At 50.4% G+C, this 12941-nt stretch overlaps 1 protein-coding gene across 1 annotated transcript; it reads left to right on the top strand.

The window, feature by feature from the left end:
- The first annotated feature begins 648 nt into the window (after positions 1 to 648).
- LOC127325773 (putative F-box protein At2g02030) lies at positions 649 to 1884 on the top strand. The gene has a single exon (XM_051352596.1). It carries the CDS (start codon positions 649 to 651, stop codon positions 1882 to 1884), a length of 1236 nt encoding a protein of 411 aa, XP_051208556.1.
- The last annotated feature ends 11057 nt before the right edge of the window (positions 1885 to 12941 follow it).

Consider the following 12941-nt stretch of genomic DNA (forward strand, 5'->3'; position numbering starts at 1 on the left):
CGCATGTCTGTGCGGCCACCTAAACCATACAAAATGAACGGTCCAATGCGTCCGATTTGGGTCGCAGCGCGGTCGGAGATGCCACTGCTTTGGCTAGGAGGTGTTTCCCGTGTCGGGGTCAGTATGTGTAGGAAACGTAACCGGGCGAGCAACGTAGAGTTAGCGGCTTTGTTTGTTTGGTATGTCGGGCAAAACCGCCCCAAGCCCCGAGCGAATCGGACACGAACCTCACGTCTGATTTGACCTATCTGAACGAACCGGCCGTGTCCGTGACCGACATGGTTTTCGCCCGGGAAGGCCGAAGATGATTCGGTGGCAGAGGAAATAAAGGCGCTGATCGGGGCTTTCCTTTCCTGTAACACGATCGACAAATCTGGGATCGAATTCTTCGTTGGTGCAGATAGATCGAGGAGGGGACTCGTGTAGGAGGAAAGGATACGCCGCCGCAGCAGCACATGGCGCCATGGCCGGCCAAGCTGCAACCGTCGCATTGCTCACTGCCTCAGGTGCGGCCGGCCGCGAGGGGATTTCTGTTGATTTGCATGTTGCGGCCATTATTAGGGTTTAATTTTGCAGTTTTAGATTCCGGTCGTAGCACACACACACACACTCCATCTTTATTCTTTAATTAAGGATCTCTCTCTTGCCATGCCCTTGAAGGTTTGCAAGAAGAGGAAGACGACAACTGCGGACGAGCTGGTCGATGAGCTTGTTTTCGAGATTCTCATCCGGCTGCCCGTCAGGTCCCTCCTACGGTTCAAGTCTGTGAGCAAGGTGTGGCGCGCAATCATCTCCGACCCCTTCTTCATCCGTGCGCACCTCCGGCAATCTGCCTCCAGATGGAGGAAGGACCCTTCACTGCTTGTCACCCCTCACGCTTTGAACTACGTCATCGAGGACGAGGCTTGGCCGACCACCTTCTCCAACGAGATCCGATTCTATCAGTGGCCGCAACAGCCCTCCTCCTTAGAGGAGGAGGAGCCCCAAGAGGCGAGGCTCCTCATGCACGGCGGCAACTTCCTCGGCGAGTTCAACTCCGTGTGCTCCTTCGCGCACTGCGACGGCCTGGTGGTCGCCCCCACCAACACTAAAGTCTATCTCTTCAACCCGGCGACCAGGCACACCATGACGCTGCCGCACAGCAGGCGCAACAAGATGCACCGGTACCAGGTCTGCCTCCCCGTAGGCCTCGGCCGGGACCCTCGCACCGGCTGCCACAAGGTGGTCCGGGCCTTCTACCGCTCCAGGGATCCTAGCACTGGCATCTACGCCATGGGGATGGAGGTCTTCACCGTCGGCGATGCTTCCGCTTCCTGGAGGGAAACCGCGGCCGATCCGCCATACCCTGTCGCGGGTTGGATCACCGCCGTGTTCGCCAATGGGGCCCTGTTCTGGGTCATCGAGAAGCGTGGTCTCGATCCGAGCCCGCACAGCCTCCTCCGCCTCAGCCTGGACGACGAGACCTTCAGCGTCACGCGCCTGCCTGACTCGCTGGACCCTGCGCTTGTCGAGTCCTACTCCTTCATGCTGGACGAGATGCACGGCGAGCTATGCCTGACCGCCTTCAGCAGCAGCAAGCCGGCCGAGCAGCAGCCCCTCAAGATCTGGACGCTGGTGGAAGAAGACGGGCGATGGGAGCACCGCTACTCCCTCACCATTTCGGGGCTGGTGCACCCGATGGCTCTTCTCCCCGGCGGCGGCGCCATGATTGTACAGCGGTCACAGTACATCTGCCGCTACGATCTGCAGACGCATGAGCTGGACACCGTGTGCGAGCTGGATCGCCTGAGGTACAAGAGCACGGGCACGTTCAAGGCTGCTGCTAGGCGGGAAATCTTTTACTTCAATGTAATACCTTACACTGAGGGCCTGGTCCGAATTTGAATTACTGCTGCTGCTGTTTAGCAGAGTTGAGGCCGCTAATACTATATTGCTTCATTCCTTGCTCCCAGTAGCTCTTGCCGTGGTTTTGAAGTGTCCTATGCATAGTTTAAAATAGCCGGCTATAGCCTTTCGCGCAGGGTGCGGCTAACTGCATTAGCCCGCTAAAAGATGTCAAAATCGTTAAATAGCCAGCTATAGCCAGGCTAGCTGTTTTGGGAGGCCGCCGGCTATATTCTGTAGCCGGCTATTTTAAACATTCCCTATGTGTTTGTATCTTTTCAACTTGCCTACAAACGAAACCAATCTCACCGTCAGACTCACGAATCAACGGCTCTCTCCTCTCTTTGTCAGGGACGTCAAATAAGCAGCCAGCACTTTGGGTCGAAAAAACCATTCAGCTCGCGAGCTCCGTGGAGCTATATACGTAGTACTATCCTCTAAATAGGGTCTCACTAATACCCAACTAACTAAGAACTAATCTTGTTGCCAGTCAGCTGGCATCAGCACGTCAACAAAATCGTTAAGAGACGCCCGCGCCGATCGACAAGATAACCGCGCGATCTGTGTTGTAAGAGGATGTTCTCAACACTTTATATCATTTCGGCCGTGCTAACTTTATTAATTTAAAGTTGGGCTTTATAGGCTTTTATCTAAAAAAAGATAACCGCGCGATCAATTCTTGTCTCGCGCCTGCACCATAGGTACTAGCCAGCCAGCCCCTATGCTAGCTAGCTACGAGGAGGGATATATAGGGTTAGAGTGGTTTGGTGTAGCAAGGCTCTGCTTTCCCATCTTTTCTGCCGGATTTCAATTATATAAACTGTTTATAGTGATCTCATAAACGTTAGCATTTCTTTCATGCTCTCAAATAGAAATGACCTCATACGCATCAACGTTTCTTTTGATTACAGCGGCGAGAGAAATGACTCATTTGATTTGAATTGTAATACATTTAATTGGAAAAAAAAATACTCACTTGTAGTCACAGGTGCAACTAAAAGATCTCGGTTGCAATCTCAGTTACAACTGAAAAATACAAGTTGTAACCCAATATTTATAACTAGATAAGAATGCACCCTCACTTGTAAATAGAAAAACTTAGTTGCAACCTCATTTGGAGCTGAAAAATTCCAGATGCAACCTCACTTGTAACTAAATAAAAAAAAACCAGTAGCAACCCCAGTTGTAAATGAAAAATTTCAGGGTTTGACTGGAAAATACCAGTTTCAACCCCACTTGCAAATGAAAATTTTGAGTTGCAATCCCACTTTTAACTGGAAAATAACAATTGCAACCCGACTTGTAACTTAAAAATATCAATTGCGACCCCACTTGAAAATAAAAAAGTTATAGTTGCAACCCCACTTGCAACTAGAAAATATGAGTTGCAACTCCACTTGCAAGTGAAAGAATCTCAGTTCCAACATCTCTTATACCTGAAAAATATCAATTGCAACCCCACTTGGAAAATGAAAAATCTCAGTTGCAACCTCAATTGTAACTGAAAAATATCAGTTGCAACCCCACTTGCAAATTAAAAAAATCCCAGTTGTAACCTCACTTACAACTGGAAAATATTAGTTGTAACCTGACTTGCAAATGAAAAATCTCAGTTACAGTCCCACTTGCAACTGAAATTATCAGTTGCAACCCGACTTGTAACTGAAAAGTATCAATTGCAACATAGCTCGTAACTATAGAAAAAAAAACTCAGTTACAACCACACTTGCAATTGGACAAAAGCTCAAAGCTAAGTTACAACCCTATTTACTGGAAAAATAAACTCAGTTACAATACCACTTGCAGTTGAAATTTAAAACAGCTCAAATTTAAAGCAGCGACAACCTCACTTGAGACTGAAAAATCGAAGTTGCAACTACAATGAGGACAAGGCGATTTGGCTCCCGAGCACAACTGAGCTCGTTTTCTGGTCCGTCCATGTGCTCTCGAGATTAGCGGCAGTACAATATTTTAGGTGCCACGCAGAGAGCAGATAAATAGCGCTACCGCATGTCAGTCGTATCTTGGACTACGGTGGGCCAAGATTTACCGGGGTGAGAGGAACGTTTCGTGCCGGCATGACGAAGGAAGTGCTGGGCCTATCTTGTTATGCGCCCGCGGTACAGAAACTAGAAACTGTGGGCTTCTGTTCATATGTGGTCGAGTGAGTAGATGCAGAATCTCTGACAGTTCCCTAAGCCGGAAGCGGCGGCATAGCCGAATTCAAGTTTGCCGGAAAGGAGAGGCTTATTAGATGGTGTCTGACATGGATTTCTTGCTCGATGCAGTCGGCATGTAAAATGGATCTGTCTGGTTTAGCATTTTTGTGTCGTGTTCGTTCGATTTGCTCAAACATACCTAGAGCTCATCCTGCATCCTCTGGTAGGTTGCCGCGTACGAGGGCCCTGCAACACGGGGTGGAGCAGGATGTAGACGGCGAGCAGTCCGCCGTGGTGGCGGAAATAGTCACAGCGGCTGAATCAACGCTAGGGCCGTAGAAGGGTGTTATCGTAGCTGGAGATGAAGCCAGCGAGTCAGGCGAGTTTGGGGACGGCTCAGCTTAGGAATCCGCTCAGTCAGTCCATAGCGGCTGAATCAACGCTAGAACAGCCAGCTGACCGATCTTTCAGAATCGGACATTGGCAAACAGATTACAGTGTCATTCAGTTCCAAGTGTTTCCAAATCAATCGATGGGGTTTTAGATATTGGTCACAGCTCTTCCGAAGAACAACACGGTTCAAGATTATCCAAGTTTCTGATGAGCTTTGAGCCTCCACGCACTCTTTGGTTGGAGTCTGAATTTGCAACACTTGGGTACCAACTGCCCCGGTGAGATATTGAATGGGGATTCAACTGTACCCGTACAGGATGTTTTAGTTACCAGTCCACTCCGTCCAACTATTTTTGTACCGACAACACCAGTCCGTCAAGTGAGACATAAATAGATGCGCAGATGTGGGCTCGTCAAATAGACATACGACACGAATACAAGGAGAGAGTACCACCCATGTCAGAGCAAACGTGCGGTCCAGCAAACGAGCTCATATGTGCTCGGGATCAGAATAGCATTTCCGCTACAATGACAACTAAAAAGAACACTCAGTCACACCTTGCTTGTCCATTTGAGAAAAAAAAGAGGATTAAGGGGCTACCATTTCTATTCGTAGTGGAGGAATTCTACGGATCTGGGCACATGTGGGCCATGTGGCCACCGGAAGGACAAGTGATTAAAACTTTTTTTTTTCGAAACACAGTACAATCAAAGACGCTCATACATACGCGTACACACTCACCCCTATGAACACACACACACCCTACCCCTATGAGCACCTCCAAGAGACTGCGTTGAAGAACTGATCCGGCGGGTCTTGAGATTGACGAAGTCACCACAGACGCCTCGCTGTCGACGGGAACGTCGCCTCACTACAGGAATCGCGGTAGATGCCGACGGCCTTCGACCCTCGGCGTAGCACGCGCTTGCCCTCGGCGTACGATACGCCGACGGGCCCCCTCGGCGTAGCTCCTCGGGGAAGATAGGCCTCGGCAGAGCACACGCGGCCCTCGGCGTAGAGGCCGCCGTCGGCGTAGCCGCAGAGGGCCGACGGCTGGAACCGCTCGTCGGCGTCGCAACCCTCGGCGTAGCACGGTGGCCGGCGCCGTCCGGCTAACGTCCGTTTGGGCTACGCCGAGCGGCGCCCGTCGGCGTGTGGAGCCACGTGGCGGGACACTGGCTTCCCGGGCGACGCTACGCCGAGGGCGCCCCGTCGGCATACGCCCACACGTGGCGGGACACAGGGCTTCCACGGGCGACGGTACGCCGAGGGCCTCCCCGTCGGGTTACCTCCACACGTGGCGCGGCCTGGGCGTCCCCGGCAACGGTACGCCGAGGGCCTCCCGTCGGGGTACTGCACACGTGGCGCGGCCTGGGCGTCCCTGGGCGGCGGCGCTACGCCGAGGGCCTTACCGTCGGGGTAGGGGGTGCAATTTGGTCCATTTACGGACGCGTGGCGCGCCCTGGTGGATCTCGGGAGCTACCCGAGGGTATACCCGTCGGCGTAGAGGGTGCAATTTGGCTCATTTTTCGTTTTTTGCTGTTTCGCGCGTTTTCCAGATTTGACAGGATACACAAGCACATATAATTCACATGAAATTCATAGGCATGAAGTGCAAATACATATAACATCAAGTGCATACATAGTGTCATAGTACCATAGGTTGCATACATAGTGTCATAGTGACATGGGATGCATACATAGTGCCATAGTGTGCATACATGCATGGTGCCATAGTGTCGATAAGAGATACAATGCGACAACTAGAGGAGCTCGTCGCCGCTAGACACCGGCCCGGGCCGATTCCTTCCGGTAGAAGCTGCGGAAGAACCACCGGGAGAAGGACCGGGAGAAGTACCGGGAGAAGTACCGGGTGTAGCACCGGGAGAAGGACCACCATGATGAACCGGTGTGATCTCCCTCCCACCACCCTGGTTTCCGGAACATCCCGTTCCCTACACACATGTTCCCGAGATGTTAGCAATTTGCGAGGCAAAGGAAAGCCGTAGTATTCGGTTTGGCGAAGAACTTACCGTTGTTCTCCCATAGTACTCCGCAGCGAAATTTTCCTTCGATGGCATGTTTGGCGCCGGCCCCGGAAAGGGAGGCATCGGCCCTAAATCCACTTGTCTGTCCGGTTTGATTGGCCACCATCGACGCTGCAAGATAGTTTACATGTCGAGTCTTTGAAGAAATGAAGCATCAAACTAGGGGAAAGTGGGACTTGTCATCATTTGCGAAAACAAAGGTTGGAACTTACATGTATATATGCCATGTACTCCATGAAGTGCTGCTGGTGCTGGTTGAAGGCCACCTGATATTCTTGATGAGCGACCACGTAGGCCGCCTCGAAGTCAGGCTACAATTTCACAAATTCATGTCTCGTTAGCACTTAGCAATGTATGAACGAAAGTCGGAAAGAGGATGGAAATGAGGGAAACTTACGTCGTATGCGGGTTGTTGCCGAGCCCGGCGACGAGGCGGGAGAGGGGGGCTGTCCTTGGTGAGTCCCGCCTTGAGACGCGTGAAGGTCGTGGTGAGGGTATGCTTGACGGCCTTGTTCGGCATGGCGAGACGGCCATGCGGCAACCCTCGGACGACAGGACCAACGACTCCTCGTCGACCTCCGCGCTCATGGGGTCATCCACCTCCGGGTGACGATGCCTCACCATCTCGCAGTAGTTCTCGACGTCCTCGGCGTAGGTGCCGAAGTACTCAGGGAGCGAGGGCTGAGGCTGCGAGAGATCGGGCTTCTTAAGCCGCATCTTGTTGTATATCTCGAGGTCAGACATCTCCTCCTCGGGTCCTAACGCGGCCCTCTGCATCGCGAAAGGAAATGTTGTGAGTACCAACTTTGAACCTGAAGGAAAATAAAATGTATACATACCGTCTTCCCCTTGTAGCGCTCGTAGCTGAGGTTTCCCCCACAGTGTGTGCCACCGTCGCCTCGGTTCTCCGCGTTCCGCCTCGCCACGGCTGCAAAGTCCTCGTCCATCTTGAGCCACCTCGTCCTAACCATCTCCTCCCATGCCTCGGCATGCGGCTCGGCCCAATCGGGGATAACCTGAAAATGCAATACTCAACTCAATCTAATGCAATCGCAACTTAGTAGCAATGTAGAATCTCATTGACATTTTACTCACCGACATGTAGTCCTCCACCGTCATCTCGTACTCGGCCTTAGCATTCTTACCGACAATGTCCGGCTTATGGACCCTCTCGCCTCTCTCTGCCCAGAAGTGACCCGCGGACGTGATCCTTTGGTTGTACCACACTGCGGTGTCAACCTCTCACAAGTCGCCCGCAAAGTCCTGTTCGCGGCCGCCTCCTCAACCTCGGGCGCCACACGATAAAAACACTTCAATCATGCAAAAAACAATTGTGAGATTCATGAGTTAGAACATTGGGGTCATCAAATATGAACGAAGCTCGAGAAAATATGTCTTACCCAAAACTTTCTCATCACGGCCTCGGCAGCCGTCGGGAAGCCTACGCCGGGGGCACTCTCGTAGTCCGTCCAAGTAGTGGCTAGCTTCATCTCGCCACTGGGACGATGCCGAGGGGATAGTACTTGCCCGGCCAGAACTTCCTAAGCAAAGCTCCAATCATCTTGCTAGGCGGGCGCCCCTTGACCCCGGAGGAAATATCCAATTGCTGCACATGAAAATCAAACATTAGCACATGAAAATCAAACATTAGTACATGAAAATCAAACATTAGTACATGAAAATCGAAATTGCCAAATTAGTACACTTACTCAGTGCCAGCAGGAATTATAAGGGTCTTCGCCTCATGGGTCTTAGGCTCCTTCCTCTCGTCGGGGACTCTCGCTTCCCCACGAATCTTCAGTGCCTTCGGCCGCCCATCCTCCTCCGGAGTCTCAAACCCGCGGCTAGAGTCCTCCTCGGCTCTAGACTCCGTCTCCGCCTCCTCTCTAGACGTCCCCTCCAAAAGAACCCGGAAGCAACGTCGCCTGAAGCCGAGGGTGGTGGCTCAAAGTCCGGTCCTCCCCAGCCACCTCCACCTCCACCTCCACCTCCTCCCAAGCCACCTCCAGCTCCACCACCTCGTCCCCGTCCTCGTCCTCGTCCTCGTCCTCCTCCTCCTACCGCAAAGTCCTCGTAACGCGGATTGCGACGCGGTTCCCTCTCACTCCTTCTAACATTGTTCTTGCGTTGTTGCATCTTCTTAAGCAAGCTCGACGAGTCCTCCTTGCCGCCGCTCATATTGTTCAATCACCTGCATTGAGAAAGAGAAAACAATTAAGAAGCATGTTGAAAAATATATAAATAGTAAGCATAAAGACACTAAACAATTAAGAAGCATGTTCAAGAATATATAAATACTAAGCATAAAGATACTAAGCAATAAAGAAGCATGTTGAAAAAATATAAATACTAAGCATAAAGATACTAAACAAATAAGAAGCATGTTGAAATATAAACACATAAAAGACCCTCACCAGCCGTCATCAATCTCATCGTCAATCTCATTTTCTTTCTCCTTGCCACTATCACTATCACTATCTTTTGAGTAGTAAGTTGGATTTTGATAGACGGGTGGAGGCTCATCATCGCTATCATCTTCCACTTGTAACTTCTCGAGCATATCTATGTCCTTTAGATCCACCACTGACTCACCACGAGTTTCTGCATCGTTCCTGAGGTCCTCTTCAAGAACACATTCTAACTCAAAGTGCCCGAAGTCCTCTTCCTCTTGATAGAAAATTCCCTCGTATGTTACAGGGTCAATGTTGTTGTAATCGTCCTCGGAGGGAATCGGTAGGTTACCATGTGGCGATACGGAACACGACTTCCCAGCCGTTGAGGGCCGCTTTCTGGCATGGGTACGGCAAATAATAAACTTGCTTGGCTTGGTGAGCAACAATATAGACATCGGCTCCGGTATAGGTGGTGGAAGGCTTAACTTCAACTAACCCAATGGACTTGGTAATTCTCTGTCCACCTCTTGGGTCGAACCAATGACACTTGAACACAACGAGATTGAGTTGTTTGTTTGTACGGTTGAAGGTCAGCTCGTATACATTCTCTAACCTCCCGTAGTAATCAAAGGTATCGGATCCTTTAGTGAAGACACCAGTATTTATCGTTTTTGGATTCGCCCGGCCCTTCTGGTGTGTCTACGTATGGAATCGAAACCCATTCACGTCATACTTCTCATACTTCATGACGTCACGGTTACAACCTTGGGAAACACATCTCAACTCATCTGTCATCTCAACGTTTGCATCAGCTCCCTACAATCACGGTTCAAATTTGTTGTGTGCATTAGTTACGTGGAATAACAGGGACAAGTCACATATTGGTAGGTAAGAGGGACAGCTTAGACATTACTTTTTTCATGAACCAAGACACAAAGTTTATTTTTACTTCGGGAGCACCCTCTTTCGCAGAGTCTCCAACTCCGCGCCCGTGGGATCGCGCGGAAGCCACCACTTGTTCATCCGTGAATTCGCTGAAAGGATACAATAAGCATTAGACCGAGTTGAGTGTAGGTGATCGAAACTAGATACAATAAGCATTACACCATGTTACCAAATGAAATCGTGACCGCCATCGTCGTCGTCCCACCCACCACTTCCTTCATGTTCATAAGCACATAGAGCATTATGCAATCCTTCTCTTCCCTCTCCAATCTATATTTTTGTCCTTTACCAGCCTTGCCACCGGGACATTGGAATAGTTGAAGCTTGGGGTCATTCATGGGCACGTCGACATTGTAACGAGAGACCGGGTTATGCGAGTGGGAACTTCATCGGGATAGTACGTTGTTGCGGCATCTGCCATCTCCCGAAGGCACGTTGCCTCAGCTATGCATGCTTCAATCTTGGCTTTGTTTCCGGTTATCTTCCGAATATACTTGAACTCTCTCTCAATACAAAGCGCCACCGAAACTGCACTGGGCCACCCAATAGTGCCTCGTTTGCGAGGTGCACAATGAGATGTGCCATCGGAGTAAAGAAGCCTGGCGGAAAGATCATCTCCAAATTGCATAACAACTCCGGCACTTGAACTTGCAGCTTCTCAATAACCTTAGGACATATCTGCTTAGCACAGAGCGTGCGGAAGAAATGGCTCAACTCCGCGAGCACTCGCCATATTTTCTCGGGGAGATACCCTCGAAGCATCACCGGCATCAGCCGCTCAATCCATATATGATAGTCGTGACTCTTGAGCCCGGTGACTTTTCCCGTCGAAAGATTGACTCCCTTGCTCATATTCGAACAATAACCATCAGGGAACATCACAACGTATTTTAGCCACTTGAATGCCTCCTTCTTTTGGATGGAATCAAGGCAGAAGTCGGCGTGCGGCTTGAACCAATTCTTTCGACGGCCAGTAGGACGTTGCATGTGTAATTTCTTCCTATCACAGAGCTTCTCAACATCAACTCTAGCCTTGACATTATCCTTTGACTTCCCGGGAATGTTTAGGCACGTGTGAAATAAGACTCCGCGACATTCTTTACGGTGTGCATCACATCGATGTTATGGGGCAGTTCGAGGTCCTTGTAATACTCGAGCTTCGTTAAGGCTGCCTCGTGAGTCCGATTGTGCGTTACACCATATCCCTCAAATTGATGGCCAGATTCCGATGCCGCTGGCACGAGAGCACGTAGCTCGGCATCAACAGCTATACCATCGAACTTTGGCACCTCTGTTACTTCATGCACAACTTTGCCTTTCTTGAAGTTCTTTTTGTCTTCTATGAACGGATGCCTCCGTTTGAGGTACTGCCGATTCGTGTCAAACGCAACATACTTGCGACCCTTATTTAGCCAAAGGAACTCAAGTCGATGCCTGCACACTGGGCATGGCCATTTACCAGCTGTACACCATCCACATGTTAGGGCGTACCCAGGCATGTCATGCATGGTATACTGCAACCAAACTTTCATGCAGAAGTTTGTCTTCGATGCTCGGTCGTACGTCAACGTCCCGTGGTGCCAAGAGTGGTTCAAATCTTCCACAATCGGCTGCATGTAGACACTCAAGTTCTTCCCCGGGTAATGGGGCCCTGGAATGATCAGCGACAGAAACATGGTCTTCCTCGTCATTAGGACTCCGGGAGGGAGATTGAGCGGAATTACAAACACGGGCCAACAACTGTAATTGGAATTCGACATACCATATGGATTGAAGCCATCTGTAGCTATCGCAATTCGACATTCCGAGCATCTGCTGCCATATGGGGGTATTTTCTATCAAAGTTCTTCCATGCATTGCCATCAGATGGATGTCCCATCTTCGTCCGCCCCTGATTGTCCTTTATTCGAGTCCCCATCTTGTGCCACGTCATCTGTTTGGCGGTCTCCTCAGTCAAGTAAAGCCGCTGGATTCTTTTTATGAATGGGAGATACCGAAGAATCGACTTTGCGATCTTTGACTGCCTCACACGACCATCCTTTCCCGTTACCTCTTCATACCTAGAGGCCTTACAAATGGGACAGTACTTGTCCTCCGCAAAGCTGTTTCGAGAAGAGAACACAGCCATTTTCACAACAGTCTATCCTTTGATAATCCATGTTGAGCGCCGACATGAGTTGCCTCGTCTCGTGCGAGGCTTTTAGGCAGACAATGCCCTTTGGGCAACATGTTACCAGTTGTTTTCAGACTTGCTTGAAGCCGTCACGGGTGGTGTTGTACCGGGTCTTGTCGGCTAGACATTGGGAGATGGCATCGAGCTGGGAAATCTCGGCGCCATCGTACAGAGGCGTCTTAGCAGCGGCTATCATATCATAGAAGGCCTTCGCGGCTGGCTCTGGTTCCTCCGGTTACGGAGGTTCCTCCGGTTCTGGCGGTTCCTCCCGTGAAGGTGGCGACTACGGCATGTGGGCATCGACAAGATCATCTAGAAAGTCTCTAACCCCATCGTACTCATTGCCATTGAGCCGCTGCCGCATCACCTCACCTCTGTCACGTTCGTGCTCATCAAAGTCGATCTGCGTGACGTAACGAGGCATATACCCATATTGCAGAAGGTGTTTAAACATGTCATCCTTTCCACGACGGTGATGCTTCAAGCAACGATTGCACGGGCAAAGTGGCTGAACCTTCTGTTTTGTACCACGCGCCAACTCCTTCACTAAATGCCAAGTCTTCCTTATCCACTCATCTGTTTTATTAGTCGCACTAACACGGCCGGTGTACATCCATCCATTATCAGCCATCCTCTGCTCTATTGGAAGCCAAACGACAAGCATAGCATTTATATCAAATAGGAAAATGCATCATATTTTAATTTTTTTAACAGGCAAAACGAATGCATCAACCTACATCTCTACTAGGTGGGCTCCTAGCAGCCGCCGGATCCGTAGATTGAGTACGTTCTCCATGCTCTACCCCGGTCCGAGTCAAAATTTCGGCAGCACCTCCCCGCTGCTCTCCCGATACACGTCTCGCCAAAAAGACAAGAGGATGTGCATCCGGAGAACAACGGTGAGGCGCTGCCGAAATCCTGACTCGGACCGGAGCAGAGCATGGA

Source organism: Lolium perenne, chromosome 3 (assembly GCF_019359855.2).
Source record: "Lolium perenne isolate Kyuss_39 chromosome 3, Kyuss_2.0, whole genome shotgun sequence".
Classification (NCBI taxonomy): Eukaryota; Viridiplantae; Streptophyta; class Magnoliopsida; order Poales; family Poaceae; genus Lolium; species Lolium perenne.

What these genes read in the sequence shown, in the direction of transcription:
- LOC127325773 (XM_051352596.1), top strand. Translation starts at nt 649, where the DNA reads ATGCCCTTGAAGGTTTGCAAGAAGAGGAAGACGACAACTGCGGACGAG.